Genomic DNA, 18,024 nt, shown 5'->3' on the forward strand with positions numbered 1-18,024 from the left:
ACATTGAATGGATAATAATAGTTTTACTTCAAAATTCGTGCCTAACTTGTACTCTGAGGATTTCTTCATGATGATAGAAAAATCATCGGCATCTGCAGTTACTGTAGCGTAATTTCAACCTCATTGTAGTGTTACGAAGCACTCCCGTTGAGCGCGATTTTGCCACAATTGTGAGCCATTTTAGCCTATCAGTTCACTCCTCAAACGAGCTGATCGTTGGGTTGTACTTTTCCGAGGGAGCAGTAGATCCCAGCTCGTGATTTGAAGTGATCGGACAGCTTATCGCTCCTTCGTATCTAGGGGTGTGGGACGCTTGAATATGTGTAAATTCTAGACCTGCTTCGTTTTGTAAGACTGTTTTAGTGTTCAATAAAGCAAGGCAGCTGTATATTGATTTTGTGTTAAAGCAAACTTAAAGGCATAGAGAGTTAAGCTACCTACCCTAACTGCATTTCGAATTCAGAAGGATGCAGTACAGCCGCTTGCACACAGGGAGGAGGTCCTCCGGAAACTGCGTCCAATCGTCCGGCACTCCAGTGCCGGTGAAGTCCCGACGAAGAGTGCCGCCTTCGTGCTCCACGAACATCTAATTCTGAAAGTCGGTTATGAGCGCGTGAACCTTCTCGAGTTCTTGACCGCCGTTGATGATCCGCGCGGCTTCCATCATTGCGAGGAGTTGATGTTGATGCTTGAAGATGTCGTATTGTTTCGCCTCGATTACGACAAGCATCCGTTTCCCGCGAGCGCTGACCCAGTTGGCTACCCCACCGGCCATGAGGGACGTACCTTGGATCGTGTGCTCTGGGAGGAGGTCGAGCTTGCCCTTGGTCTTTTCGTGTTGCACATTCACCGCCGCAACGATGGGGGTCATCAGGGCATCGATAAAACGTCGTCTCTGAGCCTCCTGCTGGTTCCATGGAGCCTTCCCGGACTTGACCAGCTCTGCAAATCTGTCCTTGATCGTCTTGATGAGTTCAACCGGCAGCTCTTTCTGTTTTTGGCGAAAGTCTAGCTCTTGAACGCTTCGAAGCATGCGCTTGGTCTGGTGCTCGGTGAAATCGGAGAACGCCATGCGGTGCAGCTTGAAGTTGTCTCCTTGTTCGACGTCGGAGTGCTTGCGCTTCTTGCCCAACACAGGCGTCCCGCACGAGAGGTTAAACCGGCGCAAGGCCTTCAGTTGTGCCTCACTCTCGGTATCTACGACGTCATCTCCAGCCTTCGAATCTCCACCTGGTTTGCGTTGGCCTAGGGCAGTTGAAGTTTCCGTTCCAGCAGGCTTGATCTCTTCGTCGGGTTCTTGGTGGTCGGATGTCCCCGACGCGTTGTTGTCAGTAGCTCTTGATAGCGTCACCCTCAGATGGATGTGGCCCTCTGCACCCGCATCCTCAAACTCCATGCCGATGGAGTTGGTGACAACGGTTGCCCTAGACGCGGCGCTGCTGACAGTTGCCTCGGTTGGCCAGCGGCCGTCGGTCTTGATCATCGTATGCAGCTTCAGCTGTGCTGGGACAATGTCGATGCCGAGCGCGGCCTTGATCTGCTGGCACAGCGGGATACGCAGCGACGCAACAGGTGTCCTCTTGTTGAAGTTCTTGATCACGCCCACATATTCGTTGTAAATGAACGAAATGTTCACGGCCGACGTACGGGGCGCGGTGTCGGAGGTTGCGAGGGCAGGAGACATGGTGACTTGTGGCTTGAACCGCTAGAGATATAATGTCGAGTGTTTCTAGGGTTGAGCTGTAGTTGTCTACCAGTCATTATCCATCCATTAGGCACATGAACGGTTTATGCTGGACGCGAGGATTTCCCTTCGCGATGGCTACCCCCCTCCCCATCTTCATGGCAGATTTAGGGTTCTGTACATTTTACGGTGAGTTTCTTAAACTGTCGTCAGTCTAGCGCTCTCTACAATGATCTCTCTCCATCCATCCATCTGTCTCTTCCTGTAGTCTGCCTTTCTGTGGCTCGAGCAATCCCCATTCCCCCCTGAGGCTTACTTTATCTTTCCGTTTCTATCTGACTCTCTCTCTATCTCACACGTACACTCTCTGTGTCCTTCTCTCTCCGGCTCGATCTGTTTCTGTCCGACTCATATTTCCGTCTGTCTCTGGTCCTATACCGTATTTTAGATCTCATATTACAGACAGATCTCTTACTTCATAGCAGCCATTAACCAATAATATCACGTCATTTGTCCAGCTCACAAGTTGAGCTCTCATAATACGTAGGGTAAAAATATGACACTTTTGGCAGAGGAGGGTCACTTACTGCTAGAAAACCGCCATGGAGCGCACGCCGAGTCCGCGAAAAGTGATGGCTCGCGCTCCAGGTCAACAGGGAGGGTGCACGCGTACAACAGGAACGGGGAAGGCGCCGAAGCAGTTCAAACGTGTGGCTGTTTCGTACCAACACAAGCTCAGTGTCATTTAGTTCTATGATGCGGTCGCCACGAAGGAAACGATGCACGCCACTGTCAGCTATTTCTACCCAACGCTCACGGTAGAAGAAATTAATGCAAAAAAGCGGCAGGTCTACAACTGGTTAAACCAGCGAGAGCTCATCATCGACAAATGTGAAACTGGGTGCGGCTCCACTGTAAGGACAGGAAGTCAGGCATGTCAGCGACACGTTCTCCTGAGTTTGATGAGCAGATTGTATAGTGGATCAATTCGCTTAGGGAGGAGAGCATCCCCGTGACAGGTATTATGGTTAGAATTCACACAAAGGACAGCTATGAGAGTACCGGATCTGCCGAGATCAAGTTCGCGGCATCGCAGACATGGCTGCTTTCGTTTCTGAGGAGGAACAGACTGTCCATTCGGCAGTGCAAACGTCAGAGCCAGAAGATGCCAGAGGACGCCGCTGCCGTAGCGGAAGAATTTTGTTGGAAGGTGAGGAAAAAAATGAGTCAGCTTGGGGTGGACAGAGTTTATAACGCCGACCAAACAGGAAAGTCAATTTGCTTGTTTTGTTTTTACGAATGTGCAACTAGTATGTTTTTAATGTTCCTGTTAGCAAAACAATACGAACATTTGCCAACAAAAACTATTGCCTTGACTGGATCCAGAACTGCCTGGATGAAAAGCGCCGGCAAAGACAAAGAACGCATCACCCTCATGTTAATTGGAGACAGTCTCGGGCAAAAGTACGACCCTTTCATGATTTTCAAAACGAAATCGTCGACAATCCCTGAGCGAGCGTGGGAAAACAAAGTTTTCCAGCATGGATTTGGCGCTCATCTCTGGCGTGAGCTGAAAGGAGAGCAAAATGCTGTTCAAGTGTATGGAAACGATGCGGGATGGTGGAATGGAGACTTGACGATCGAGGTTTTGATTTATCATTTTTTTCAACCGTCCTGATATGCACGTCCCGATATTACTGTTGTTGGGCGACTTTTCTGGACATTGGAGGAAGGACGTTCAAATATTTGCGCGGCTCCTGAATGCTGAGCTCATGCCGATACCGGCCGGGTACATGTTTGCGTGTCAACCGGCCGATATCTCCTGGAATAAGCCCCTGAAAGACTTTTTACGGAAAAATTGGGTCGAGTATATGCTGCAGCAACTTCGAAACAGCAGGGCTCTCCTACCGTTCAAGCTGAAGCCGCCTACAAGACACGAGCTAATATCCTGGACTAAAGCGGCATGGAGCCCGCTGCAACAACCGGTGATTGTAAGTGGCTTTCAAAAAGCCGTGATCGTGCCAGAGGAAGTCAACACAGCGCCACTGATTGACGAGCAGAGGCTGTTCTATTCTGAGCCAGACTGGCAGTTGTTCAACCTACTTCTTGACGAAGTTCCTGTTGTGCGCCATATAGTAAATCCAAACAGAGATATCGACACTCTCTCGGCGGTGGCGCGGACGGATAGTTGGTCGAGTTAGAGCTCTCAACTTGAATACATTGCATGCACTTGACAATGAACATAAAATCGTTGGTACATGTACATCTCGTGTCCACTTTGCAACACTACAGCTTCAACACTACAACTTCAACAATCACCTGTATGAAGTATGAGATCTCAAATACGGTACCTGCCACGTTCTGGCTCTGTCTCTCCCTCCGGCTCCATCTGTCTCTCTCTTTACCTCTTTCGGGTCTGAGTGTCTAGGTTTTTGTATTTGGCCCTAGCGGCATCTTTTCTTCGCAACTATATATTTATCTCTGTCTGTCTCTGAATCGCTCTGTATAGATCTGTTTCCCCAGGGGTGAAGTGTTAATATAAGTGACCATTGGGTTCCTGGATTGCTTTTGCCCTATCCATCGAGATCTCGGTGCACGTTCTAGGGTTAATGTTCTCTGTACTATAGAGATTGGTGAGACTATAGAAAATATCAGCATCCCACAAACGGTAATCCCTATCCTCGTACAGACAGAAGGGTAAAGGATTTGATTAAAATCTAGCGTATAGGAAGATTCTACTTATGTCTTCGCGAGTTATTAATGAAAATAACAGAGAAGTGCGCTCTGCATTGGGAATTTATGACGTCGCACAAGATCTCCCAAATTCATCTGGAAGAGCATGTTGCAAAAGTGACGGTGTATCGACACCTTTATGATACATATAGAGTTGTTTCAGTATAATGTTTCCTATGCACCAATATTCTCCTTTCTACAAATTCTTCTTTCGATTGACTCAAATTCGGACCGCGGAGTTACGAGAAGCATCATCATGAAGGCAAAATTACCCTAAATGAAACATTGATCGCACGATTGCGGTCGCTGTTCTAGCCGAATTAATAACTCAGGCTAGTCCAACACAGGGAGCTAGTGTATATAAACCCAAGTGAACAGCCATTTACTTGGAGTTTCTCGTGGATTGACTTACAAAGCGTGAACTCTAGGCCGAACATATTAATAGGGTGTTACAGACTTGGCCTGCACACAAGCCCTAAAATCTACAGCTTTTCTCATACAAAACGTATATGTTAGCTCTGAGGGTGCACCACTTGGGGTACTATCCAGAGGAGTGACTCCGTTCCCCTATATCCAGAGGAGTGACCCCGTTCCCCAATACACATAGTGGAAAATGACTGGTTTAGGGTTTAGGTTTAGGATTGTATAAGCCTTCTGAATACAATGTGTAGTCATATTTCATAAACGTTTTTTAGGGTCAAGTATTGTGCTCACTTTTGGCCTCTCCGATACTAAATTACCCCTTCTCAAGGGTTGTGGGATCGCCAAATCGTGATTGGTGTTTTCACCTCCAAGCGCTCGCCTAAGCAACCAATCAGCAGCTTTGTCGATCATCATGCATGCGTGTGGTGCAGCTATTGTGCGTTCTAGTCGTAGTTTTTTGAAGTCGATTGATTGAATCAATCCAGTCAATCCGCCAGCAAACCGCCCGAGGATTTGATGTGACCTGAGTTTACTGTGGAGGTAATAAAGTACGAAATAAGAAGCCACAGAGGTCTAGGTCGATTCCTAAACACTTAAACTGTATTCAGCGATTTCAACCCCATTCTATACCGACCTGAATCGGCATTATTAGCCAGAATAAACCTGCCGGCTTGTATCAACAAGCCGGCAGCCTTAAACATACTCGGGGACCCTAGCGCGGAGGATTGACATATGCTTTATTTAAAACGTATAATATAACAGACGAACTTCAGTAAGTAGCTAGAGCATCACTCACTGAGTCAGTGAGTGATGCGCCAGCGTTCTATATCAGGCCTTCACAGTAATGGGCCCATTCTCCTCTCCCGCTCATCCCAATTCTCACCCAATTTCTTCCCATCCTCTCTTTCAAGTGTATACTTAAACAGACAATATGAGAATTTGCATATACTCGTAGTAGTATCCATTCTCAATCTGTGATATTTGTTGTGGTTTAGAATAAGTACCAACTTTTGACATACCGATCGGAGTTTCTAATATCGGATAGAAACAGATGCATGAAGTACAAGAACTTGATTTTCGTAAAGTATAATAAGAATAAGTGAGGTTACTGAGCTCCACCAGTTTACTAGGGCTGTAGGAAAAGCGAACACAACCGGATGAAGAGCTGGAGTCGGCCCCACTTTCAAATTGGCCCTCCGTCTGACGGTCTACAACTACAACTACGCTCAAGACAACAACAATATTGTACGAATGAAAAAAGAGCACTCGCCGACACAGAAGGCAACCCTAGACGAGAAGACCACCTAGCGCTCTTCCGGGGTTTGCAGTAGCGCGCGGGTGAGCCAAAGCGTTTACCCTCGAGGACGATGTCGAGCGAAGTCCACGCCTACGAAGAACTACGGCTGAATGAGACGATTTTCGAACGTGCTGGCGAACCTGTAGCCCGAGGAGATCAAGACTGGGCTTTCTGCTCTCACCTTCTACAAGAATCGCTGATCCAAGTCAAACTCAGAGCAGCGGGTGGTAGTCTCCTCGATGGCCATGAAGTGTGTGTGGAGGAGCGCGTGGGAGTCCATGCAGCGTTGCGTCAATTTACATTGAAAAAATGATTGAGATTTGCCGTCACGCTACAATTTTAATTGTACAATGTAGGCATTGAATTGTGTACTTGTGGTTTATATAGGGGTCTGTATGGATCATTTGATTGGCTACCCACGCACATACAGTTATCAAGTCAACTGTCTTGTACAATACAATCAAATCATTGCAGCCATTTTCTAATTGCAATTTTATCAATAGTTTTATTGCAATTTTTATTTACGCAACGCTGAGTCCATGGGATGAACGAAAGGTTTCGGCCAACACCTTGCGCTTCACTGCATGCGAGCTGACCGACATTAGCTGGACGGACAAGACTTGCGAGAGGGATGCTGTCTCGCAGCCTAATGCGTGTATGCGGAGGAGGCCTAAGGTAGGGTTGTGCGCAGGGAGACCTAACGTGTGCGCGTGTCTGGGGAGACCTACAGGGTGAGCAGCACTCTCCTCGCTTCTCACTTTGCAGCTTGCACTCCACAAGCCAACCCCGCCCTCCCCGCTCCCACCACCGATGTCTCCCCGGGACGTAGACGCCGTTGACTCCGACGGCTTCGTCATGGTGAACCCGACACAGCCAACTGCGGCTCGCCACGAGAACGGATTTGCTAACGACGACGACTTCGTCATGGTGGAATACCCTAGTGACGACCCCACGCATGACAGTGACTCCACGGTTACGCTGTCTCTTTCTGAAGCTGCCGCGCGCGAGCAAACCGAGATCGAAGCGGGGGCGGTAAGCATGGCTCGCCTCCAGCCATTCGAGCGTGCAACTCCCTCGGACTCCCCGGCCGGAGCCGGAACGCGCTACGGATGCACCGATAGACTTTTATGGGCTCGTATACTAATAGGGTCGGTGGATTTGGTCGGACTTCGCCTGGGTGAGCTCCTCGTTTGCACCGCCAATTTCGCTTCGCTCATGGCGGGCAAGGCGTCGGTAAAAAGATAGTAACTCCTACTTAGACATACCTACTCCGGCCCACGCGCCGACCATTGCAGACCTCCGCTTCGTTGCGGTTGCAAACGGTCTCTCTGAGGGCTCTTGCTGCTGATACCGCAAAAAACACCCCAATGCAAATCGTGTTTTTTTATCATGACCATACTTTGGCCCAGTGTGGCAGCTGAGCGGGGACGGAGGTCGCCCACGCCAAATCTCCAAAGTTCCACGAGTGCTCTAGGAAACGGAACGGCCTGAAGGCTGCACGAAATATCATTAAGTGAAGTTGGGCTCGTTGGAAAGCTAAAGGGCAAGGCTAGCTCTACGATGAGCCCAGGCTTGCCTATAGTTAAGGAGGCCATGGGCGAATTTGTGAAATCCTGGAAATCGCTTTCACCTGCCCCCCTCCTCCGGCTGGCAACCCTAACCCGCATTGAGACACATAGATAATCATACAACTCACACAGTTCGTGATACCGCAAAACACACTTAGCGCTATAGTCTTGTGGTATCAGCAGAACTTCTCCTCTCTGAGGCCTCTCTCGACAGTGTTTGATCGTTCTACAACACTATAATTGTGTATAGGCGAGCCCGACCAAATCCACCGACCCGATCAGTATACAATGTCAATGTCAATGTATTGCGTGTTTTCCGTAACCCAAAAACACTAAGCTAGACTCTATACTGCTAGTCGAAGCGTAAAATGAGTGAGGCAACTGGTACTGTACCTACAAATGGGTACGGTGTACCAGTGTACCTTTTTCCGCATACGCCAGGAAAAGTGAGGCTCTCCGTGCCCCCCTCCTCATCATCCTCGACGAAAATGGCGCTCGCCGCGTCGCTCTCCTTCACAGGTCTCTTCGTCAACGCCTGGAAGCTGTCGGTCCTGCCATCGATCGATGCCCACAGCTTCTTGTGCCTTGATCTGTAGTATCTGTTCCGTCCCTTGCACGTCCGCTCATCGGTCTTCAGCATGTTCAGCGTAGCCTCGCACCTTGATCTGTAGTATCTGCTCTTGTGCCTTGCGCTCCTCCTGCCGAATCCTTCGCCCGCCTTCGTGTTGAGTACAAAGTCCCGTTCGGGAGTCCGCCCTACGCCTTGGTCTTGTCGCGCGTCCAGTGCACCTTCCTGGGCCATGCCGTTAACAGCCCGCCAGCTACGGCGAACCCGGTCATAGCGCGCAGCGAAGCCTTCTGCGCGGCAAGTCCTTGGCTACAGCTTGCCGCCACCTCACCACCTTGCCCACAGAGACGTCCTCACGTGTCCCGCAGTGGACTAGACGCTGCCCGAAGGCAGCGCCCGCAGAGCGGCCGATCAGTATACGACCCCATTACTAATCTACGGATGCGCCTGCCGAAACCCCAACCGGAGCTGGATCCGCGGCGGACGGCGACAAACAGCATGCTGCGACTCGCGTCCTCGAAGGCGCTCCACACGCTGCCCCTATCGCTCAAGCGGATGCAGCGCGTGATGCACCTGTTCCTTCCGCCCCAAGGACCACTCCTCGAGTGCCGACCCGGTCAACAACCCGACGCCGGTCGTCTTCTACCGACCTGGACGGTGACGAACCTCCGCGTACTCGCCACGAGTTTGGGCTCCCCCGGCTCGTGTCCATGCTGACACCACCAACCAGGAGATCGTGGCGATGGCGAATGCGGCCATCGCCTACATCAACTGGAAAGAGGCTCGCACGACCAAGAAGGAAGGGATGCCCGACGAGAAGGGCCTGTACCTCTTCGAGCTAGATCTACCAGCTCGCATGGTGCTGGAGAAGCTGATGGTCCCTCACCCGGAACTCTACAAGTCGTGGGGCAGGGCCTGTAAGTTTGGAATCGCGAAGCGGTCGATACGGGTGCGGTCCAACACGCCCCTCTCCAAGAAGGACGTCGGGCGAGTCATGCGCCGCGACCTGATCTTCATGGAGGCAATTGCTGGACCGTTCACCGATCTCGAGCTCACGGCCATGGAGTCTAGAGTCTAGGCTGAAGCGCCTTCTCCTAGACAACCGCCTGCCAGCAGGCGATAATAACTCCGACTGGAACGAGAACGTCTTCCACGCCGACAACTTCGACGTGATTCGCGACGCCTTCGACAAGGTCTTCAATGAGGCTCGTGCACACGAGTACACTCGCGTCTACGAGGAGTGCGTCGCGGAGAGAGATCTGGCGCGTGATCGACGCGAACAAGCGTGTCTAGCGCAACTGTCTGACGAAGAACGTGCTCGAGAAGCAGTCAGGCTGGCCTGGACCTCGCCACAGAGTCACACGCTCGCAGAACGGCAGAGGCCGCGCAAGCACTCCACATCGAGCAAGCGGCAAGTAGCGTCGAGAACCTCCGCCGCGATGTCGACGAGCTGCGTCGCGATCTCGCAGCCACGACCCCAACAACCGCCGAGATTCAAGCATCGATCACGACGCTCGGTGAAGGCATTCACGAGGACATGCGTCGCCTGACAGCGAGCTTGATGGCTCGCTTCCGCCGCCACCAACGAGAGGAGAGAGTGATGTACGTCTAGACAACGAGGCTTGTTAGCTGGAGTTACCTGTCTAGCTGATCAGCATGTATAATTTCACTTGGCGTTAATACATTAAATGTATTAACGCCAAGTGAAATTTTCTCTTGAATTTCAACCAAGTCCTAAACAAATCTCGCTGTCTTCTTCACTCAGAAGAGCTATCGAGCTTGTAACTGAGGCGGCTCAACTCGGTCGGTTTGCACCGGAGGTTCCCGTTGGCATGGTCCATGAAGACCTACTAGGCTTCGCCACGCGACCAGCTCGGTCCCTGGATGGACTCCTCAAGCTCGTTCTTCTCTCTATTGCCCCAAGCAGGGTAACAGAGAGGCGCTGGTAGCGCTGGTGGTGGCGATCAAGAAGACAAAGGCACCTCAAAGCAACTGGAACGCGAAGCTGACACCCTAGACGAAGAACTCGACCTCGACCTGCTTCCCTGCGAACTTGATCGAATCGAGCCCTAGACGAAGAACTGTCTGCATGCACGTGTGTAGTGGCAACTTCAGCTGCACTCAGACTGTGGAGGAGGTAACTTAAACCCACCGAGATCATAGCAGCGATTCGACGTTTTCAGCACCACTTCAGGACGACGAACCACTCGCAAGCAACGACTTAAATGAGTCGTATCACCATGCAATGGCACACAGAAGCTGGTCGTGGAGGTGTCCAGCACCGGAATGACAACTCCGTGCGACTCGGATGTCACCGCCTTCTTGCTAGGATGACATTGCTGGCTAGACCCTAGATAGGGAGGGACCTCATGCTGTTCGCAACCGGTGTCTACCTGCTTTGATAGTCGTGCATCCGCTGGTCGTCGGACCTCTGCAGTACTTCCGGAGCGCATTCCCTAGGCAGCAACTTCCGCATCACAGCAGACCGTGAAAGCAAGCGCTCCGTGAAAAGTGCGAAGTATCCGCAGTCACCGCTAAACCAATTGTTGTTCTTGATCATTCAACACCACCCGGTAACAGGAGCTTAATCCAGTCTTGTCAAGTGCACTAAAGTACAAATAACAAATTACTTTCACCTCTGAAAAGTTCCGCGTCATGGCAAAATTCACCGTTCATTGTTGAGATACCTCCACTCCGAGTTGCAGTGTGGCTACCATTTCCTTGCATGCGCCGACCACCGTCGAACGTGAGGTCCCAGCGACCCTCCTTCGCGAGATGTAGGATGACGATGCGCTCCTTTCTTCCAACACTGGCAGCTTCAGATGCTGGCCCGGGTTGCGCAGCAGCATCTCCATGACCTATACCAAGATGTGCTGCTCTTTCGCTATATAGTTCTGGAATACACTCACCTGCCAGCTTCTGACAGCAAGAGCCATACAGCAGGAGCATATTAGAACAAGTAGTAGATCATAGATACAGATATAGTAATGCAGTACTTAGAGCATGATGCGGTGCACGTTGAACATAAGGCGAGTCTCGGTCCGCGGCGTCCACAGCACCTCTGCTTCCGCATAAAGATACCGATGTAAAGTGCTGCGTGGCCTCGTCACGCGTACACCAGTCGAAGCTGACTACCGACCCGGGTTGCGCACCAGCTTCTCCACGGCCGTGTCCAAGTTTTACTACACCTTCACCATGTAGTACAGACCCGCGCTCCCTAGTCAACTCCTGGCAGCAGAGCGACGAAAGGAGCATATTAACAACACATGTACACGCTCGGGCCTCAGGCTTCTTCGCCTCAGCGTCGCTCGACGCGACTCGTAGCAGAAGACAAAGTTGTTCGATTACTATACCAATGATTGCGGCCGTAGACCTGCCATAAAAAACATAGTTTGTCATAAAACGAACATTATTGAGATGTAAAGGTTTACAGACAACGACGATGAAAGACCCCCGACCCAAAACACGCCATTTCGACATAGACAGACAGGGGTCGGTGGTTATAATTTCCATCCTATTTCAGTATACAAGAGAATTGAGTTACCCAATCAGATCTGTCATTTCCCTTTGTTTCTACCAATGAGTATCACGTTAGTTGGTGCCAAAAACGAATGGACTCAGGATGAACTTTGACTGCTACGGTGTTGGCGCGCTTCATTTCCGGTTTGAGACCATTATGGTCACAACACCGCGCAAGCAACGCTCGTACATCATAGCAGAGAAGCGGGGAGCGCTTCAGCTCATTGATGCTGTTGGAGAAGCTGCTGCGCTGCGGCAGTTAGGGTACCCTCGACGTAATCTGCGCGATTGGGCTGCCAAAAAGGCCAAGATCTTCGACTACCGAGGCGCTCAGACTAGCAAGACGCTCAAGGGACGAGGTAGGAAGGAAATCATCCCCTTTTCTCATGCACTGGTAACGTTTATGAAGGATATGAGACGAGATGAAGAGGTTGGTTAAGGTTATCACAATATTCACACTGTTGTAGACTAATCGGGTTTTTATATTGTCATGAAGCCACTTTGCACGCAGTACATGCTTAAATATATCAAGCTGAACTATCAAGATTGGCTTGTACAGTACTTAGAGTCGAAGAAGAGTGAAGAAAGCGGGTATAATGCAATAATGAGATTGCTGCAGAGGTTTGCAAAACGGTACGATGATCTAAATGTTTTTTTTGTTTTTGATTTTTTTGGGGGGTAGTATTGATAAATAACTATCAACTTTTGTATAAGCCATGGTTTTTCCGTGCAGATGGCTTAAGCTACAAAGAAGAAGGAGGCTGATTTGGAGATAACTCACGTGGAGTTTGCTTTAGAGTTTTGGCAAAAACACGGATTGAAGCACTCGGCTTCAGAAATCTACAATGTAGATGAAACCGCCATCTACTAGGACACGCCCCCTAAGAAGATTTGGGCCGTTCAGGGTCGCAAGGGCTCTGCAAAGGTTCGCAAGACTGAAAAGCACAGTGCCAAAATGACGGCAGTCCTAACCGCTCGCGCTGATGGTACGTTTAGTATTATTTTTTCTTTTTCGACGGTTAAGTTGTTTTTACTAACTGAGGTTTAGACAAAAAAAATCCTATTTTGTTTATTGTGCGTGTTAAACCAGGGGGTAAAATTTAGGAAGAAGAGCTGAAGACTTACCCTGCGGGACATGTGTACGCATTCCAAGAAAATGGCTGGATGGATCGCCATGTCTGGGTACGGTATTGCAAAGAGCTCCTCAAGTTTGAGGTAGACGCACCCTCTGTCCTTCTGTTGGGCAACTTCGACTGCCACGTCTCGGAAGAGGAACAGAGGGTGGTTGCAGATGAGACCGGGGCCACCGTGGTGCCGCTTCCGGCGAACAGCACCGCGGTGTGCCAGCCCCTTGACGTTGGTGTCATGGGGCCTCTCAAGAAGAGCTTGAGAGCGCTGTGGCTCAAGGAGCAGTCGGTGAAGAGGAAGAAGAAGCAGGACAAGAAGGAGCAGGAGAAGAAAGAGCAGGAGAAGGAGACGCAGGGCAAGGAGAAGCAGGACAAGGAAACGCAGAAGAAGGAGACGCAGGAGAACACGAAGCCGGTCAAGGAGAAGCAGGGCGGCTGGAAGGAAGGCACGGAGGAGCACGGGGAATAGAAGGAGATGACGGCAGCGCAGGACGATCCGGCGGGCGAGTGTAAGAGCAAGAAGGTGGTCAAGAAGCCGAGGGGCAAGACGGGCCGAAAGTGCGCCAAGGGCAAGGACGGCAAGAAGGTTAAGCAAAGTGGCAAGGGCAAGAAGGACAAGAATGTCGAGGATGACGAAGACAAGGAAACTACCAAAGAGAAACGCTTAGCGTTGATCAAGCGCACGATCGCTGCGTGGGAGCTGATGTCCGCGGATACAATTTTTGCGGCGTTCGAGAAAGCTATCCCGAAGTTTCCGACGATGAAGATCTAACATCAATACATGTACATGCTTTTTTATGTTTATCATATGTTTATACTAGTCGAATTATATCCTAAATCAGTCTATTTATGTTGCTTTGGCCAATCAGATCGCTTTATGTAATGATGGCGCGTTTCATGTCGTCTGTCGGTGGTGCGAAAATCCCATACAAATCTCCACCAAGTGGTGGTTCGTTGTCTGTAACTCAGACGAGATCGAAAAAAGTTCACGTTACCAGCTCGTCATCAGCTAGGTTTACGCTTCTCTCAAACTTAGCGATAACGCTGTATTCCATGGTAGAACCAGGGAATTGTGTTTTCCACTTCAAAATAGTACTTTCGATATACCGGTACACACCGGTATTATACCGGTAACCCTGACCGCCCACAGTCCAACCGATGGACGCGTGGCGTTCTCCCCTCACTTTGAATCAAGACCAACAAACAAGCAAGCAAGAAGGGGTCCTTAACCTCTCAAGACTACGTCATGATCACCCGTGGAACCACCGACCAAGCCGGCGCCCCCAGCTCGCCATCGCCCAGGACCGAGACGGCCCCGTCGGACAGCGAGCGCCCGACTGCCGTCGCTGCCGCAGACTCAGCCCCTCCTGATGTTGTGGACGTCATGGGCGCGGACGAACCATGGGCGAGGGCGCCTACAAGGCGCACGTCCGACCCCGCCCCGCTCCGCACGAGCAAGCGGGCGACGTCGAAGGTAGTCTCCGGTGAACCCTCACGGAAGCTCGCAAGGGCAAAAAGAAGCTGGTCAAGCGGCCGACAGCAGCGACCAGCGGCGAGACGCCACGGAAAGCGGTGGCCGACGGCGGGCACGACTCCGACTCCGACCAGGAGGACAAGGCGCCGGCGCCGCCTGCGAAGAAGCCGCGGAAGACTACGACTCCAGCGAAGACGAAGCCAGCAAAGGCCGCGACGACCTCGATATGTGCGGTGCCGACGCCGAGATCCGACGGCGGCTTCGACCTGAACTCCTTCATGGCCTCCTTCTCGCCCGGCACTGCGCTCGATGCGACCGTTGCGCCCGTCGAACGGAGCACGTCCGTCGCTACGACCCCCAACAAACCTCGGTGGCGACCGATGACATTGCCCCTCAGGACGGCATTGCTGTTCGTGAATCGGTGCGTGAGCGGGAAATTTTCCGTGAGGGCACCTGTTTTGCCCTTCGTCCGACCTCTTCCACCACCGGAACACCGACTTCACCAGGTAGCCACAAGGGCACCAGCGGAGCCAGCGCCGCTTGCGCTGGCACTTTGACCTTACGGTCCGGGTCGGCCATACAGCCACCTACAGCTATACAGCTACCTTTGACTATACAGTCCGGGTCGACCATACAGTCACCCACGGCCATACAGCCAGTACTGGCCATACAGCCGGTACACCAATTAAACCATATACGTGAAGCGTCAGCTCTGACTATATCACAAGATGTTAGGTGTTCATTACCACGTGGGAGTGAGTTGAGAAGCGCTGCGACTCAGCCGGCCTCGCGGATAACCGGCTCGCCGGGGTCGGCATCGTGTACTCCGGACCAAGGAAGTGCGGGCCATCCTCTAGAAGAAGCCAAGTTGCGCAACGATATCGCGCCGCGGCCAAGCTACCTGCGCCCCGTCGTCAGCGTCAAGACCGCAGCAGGCATGCACCTGAACGCCCGTGCCCGGAGCGATTTACTGCGGATGTCTCGCAGAGCTACTCTTGCTCAAGCTATGGCAAAATATGGCATCGCGCTGCCGCCGGACAATTATCCGCTGTCGCGACCAGGCGCGGCGGGACCCGAGTTACTTCTGGACACCCCGTTGCAAAAGGCGCTATCAGAATATGCACGACAGTCGGGCATGATACTCCCAGCTTTTGTCGAGCTGGTGCGCGGACAGACGGCTGATGACTACCGGCCTAACAAGAACCTGGTCCCAGGCGTGCTGAACGAAGTATGCAAGGGTTACGCACATCTGGAAGAGCTCCAGAGAATCGTGCAGGGCGGCGTTGAAGTTCGGCTAAGCAAGACACCTCCACGGCAGGTACAGCGGCCACCAAATCACGGGTCGGCGCGAGATCGCCTTAATGTGCTCCGCAAGAACATTGGAAAGGAGCAGGATGCTGGGCGGTGCCTCGTACTCGACCGCGATCTCCTCAAGCAATGGCCCGAGATTATTATCAGCCCCTTTGGGGTGGTGGACAAGGGCAATGAGGACGAAAAACGTGTCGGGTAGGACGATCCACGATCTGTCGTACCGCGAAGGCACCTCCATCAACGACTACACGGATCAGGACAGCATCACCAAGCCGGATACACTCACTGCGAAGCGGTGGCGGCCGAAATCCTGAGGTCCAAGCGCGCTCACCCAAGGGCCCGGGTGTGTGTGATGGCTGGTGACGTGGCGTCTGCTTTCCGCAACATCAGCATTCACAGCAACAGCGTGTATCTTTTCACCGGCCACATCGAGGAGGACGATGTCATCGTGATCGAGCTCGCTGCGCCATTCGATTGGACTGGATCACCGGGTTTCTACGAGATTGCTGGTGGTGCCGTCGCTTACGTGCACGGTTCACTCGCGACTGGCGAGTACCCGGGTGGTGTCTTCAATTATCACTGGGTTGACGACCACACCAATGTGGCTGCGGACATTGGCACCTCCTGCGAGGACATTGATCGGTCCCTACGGTACGCTATGGTGGCAGTCCTGGGAGCTGACGCTATCAACACTAAGAAGTTCACCGACTGGAACACGCGCCAGCGTGTACTGGGCCTCACGTTCGACACGGTGGTGGAAACGGTCACGATGCCGACAGAGAAGATAACCAAGGCACGCAGTATTGTGGCGGCTGCGTACTCTGCTTCATCACTTTCAAGGCAAGCCTACCGGTCGCTGATGGGTAGCCTCCGGCACGTCGCAACATACATACGTGCTGCACGGCCGTTTCTCCAGCGTCTGCGCCGACGCGAAAGTTATCTCCAGCGGTTTCAGCGTGTTCCGGTTACGCCGGACATGCAACAAGACCTGAAATGGCGGTGGTGTGTGCTCCACACTCCCCGCCTGAACGGCGTGTCACTGGAATACTTCAATGCTCTCCCAGCACCCGACATTGTAGTCGAAATGGATGCGTCCGATTATGGCCTCTGCGCGCTGGATGTATCATCGCAAGTGGCCCTCACGTACCAGTTCTCGGACAGCGAGCGTGCCTTGATTGCGGCTTTTAAGGATGGTACGCTCAACGGCTTCGATATCAACTTTCAGGAGCTGCTCTCGTGCGCTTTCGCGGTCCACGCATGGGGACGCCGGTGGGGCTCCGGTGCCTCGCGCAACGATCGCCCACGCCACGTTCAATTTTGCATCGACAACACTTCTGCGGTCGCATGGCAAAACAAGCTCGCGTCCTGTAATCCACGCGCTCAAGTGATTATCTACTTAGCTGGTGGGAGACTTCGTTCCAGCTTCGGTTTTCGGCGTCGCACGTGGCCGGCTCTGACAACGAACGCGCCGACGCTGGCTCCCGCATCGCCGCTAACCCATCGTATGCGGTCAAATTCTCGTCACTAACTCCCGGATGTTCGCAGGTTTCGCCGACTGTGGATATTCAAGGTCTGATCGATATCTCGCAGCGTATCTCCGAGCGCACTCCGTTGCCGACTCCACGTTCGAGCAATACCGCCGAGCCTTGACCAAGTGGACGACCTGGACGTCCCGCCAGGGCATTGCACCCTCGCTTTTGGGCATGCCTCTCGCTGCTCAAGTGCAGCACATCTCGGATTTTATTCTCCACGGCTTTCGGTATGGCTTCGGGTCCGGTGGTCCCATTCGCAGCGACTCGATCATGGCCGTGCTCATCGGTGTTCGGCACTTCTTCGCGGCATCCGGACATGACTTCCCGATCGCACACCCGCACATTCGTATGCTGCTCAAGGGCATCAGCCGTCTCGATTCACCTCCGCACCGGAAAGCACCAGTGTCAATCGGACTCCTCGAGGTGTGCTTCTGCAACCTTTCAATGACTGAGCCCTTCGAGCAAGCCTTCTGGGGGGGGTCATGTGCCTGGCGTTCTTTTTCCTTCTTCGGCGGTCGGAAATCGTGGCAATTACTGGCGGTTCGTTCAAGTGGTTTGCTGTTCGAGCTCAAGACATCACGGTTCTGGATGCGGAAGGCCAGCCAACCCTGTCCCCATCGAAGGCACAGTCGGTGTGTATGCGCCTGATCGGCTCCAAGACAAACCAAGGCGGCTCTCCTACAACGAGGATGTTGTCGCACTCGGGACATGCCCCGTGTTTGGTGCCTTGATCCTTCTCCAAGTCCGGAAACACCTACCCGCTGATATACCGGCTGCAGTGTACCTGG

At 52.3% G+C, this 18,024-nt stretch overlaps 5 protein-coding genes across 5 annotated transcripts; 4 read left to right on the forward strand and 1 right to left on the reverse strand.

Annotated features, from left to right (window-relative positions):
- Window positions 1–586: 586 nt before the first annotated feature.
- Window positions 587–1,684, reverse strand: PHYSODRAFT_262992 (hypothetical protein; the record flags this gene model as incomplete). Its single annotated transcript, XM_009531260.1, has 1 exon — window positions 587–1,684. One exon carries the CDS (start codon window positions 1,682–1,684, stop codon window positions 587–589), a length of 1,098 nt encoding a protein of 365 aa, XP_009529555.1.
- A 5,263-nt stretch (window positions 1,685–6,947) lies between these two features.
- Window positions 6,948–9,885, forward strand: PHYSODRAFT_334012 (hypothetical protein; the record flags this gene model as incomplete). The annotated part of the gene is made up of 6 exons (XM_009531261.1): window positions 6,948–7,169; window positions 8,436–8,540; window positions 8,619–8,945; window positions 9,004–9,345; window positions 9,416–9,587; window positions 9,629–9,885. 6 exons carry the CDS (start codon window positions 6,948–6,950, stop codon window positions 9,883–9,885), a joined length of 1,425 nt encoding a protein of 474 aa, XP_009529556.1.
- A 2,064-nt stretch (window positions 9,886–11,949) lies between these two features.
- Window positions 11,950–12,474, forward strand: PHYSODRAFT_508162 (hypothetical protein; the record flags this gene model as incomplete). Its single annotated transcript, XM_009531262.1, has 2 exons — window positions 11,950–12,222; window positions 12,289–12,474. The coding sequence occupies 2 exons, from the start codon at window positions 11,950–11,952 to the stop codon at window positions 12,472–12,474; spliced, it is 459 nt and encodes a 152-aa protein (XP_009529557.1).
- Window positions 12,475–12,899: 425 nt separating this feature from the next.
- PHYSODRAFT_508992 (hypothetical protein) lies at window positions 12,900–13,691 on the forward strand (the record flags this gene model as incomplete). The annotated part of the gene is made up of 2 exons (XM_009531263.1): window positions 12,900–13,208; window positions 13,548–13,691. Coding segments are annotated over 2 exons (453 nt in total), but the record flags the coding sequence as incomplete, so codon positions are not given.
- A 1,708-nt stretch (window positions 13,692–15,399) lies between these two features.
- PHYSODRAFT_508387 (hypothetical protein) lies at window positions 15,400–15,903 on the forward strand (the record flags this gene model as incomplete). The annotated part of the gene is made up of 1 exon (XM_009531264.1): window positions 15,400–15,903. One exon carries the CDS (start codon window positions 15,400–15,402, stop codon window positions 15,901–15,903), a length of 504 nt encoding a protein of 167 aa, XP_009529559.1.
- Window positions 15,904–18,024: the final 2,121 nt, after the last annotated feature.

Source organism: Phytophthora sojae, assembly GCF_000149755.1.
Source record: "Phytophthora sojae unplaced genomic scaffold PHYSOscaffold_5, whole genome shotgun sequence".
In the NCBI taxonomy this organism is placed as follows: domain Eukaryota; phylum Oomycota; class Peronosporomycetes; order Peronosporales; family Peronosporaceae; genus Phytophthora; species Phytophthora sojae.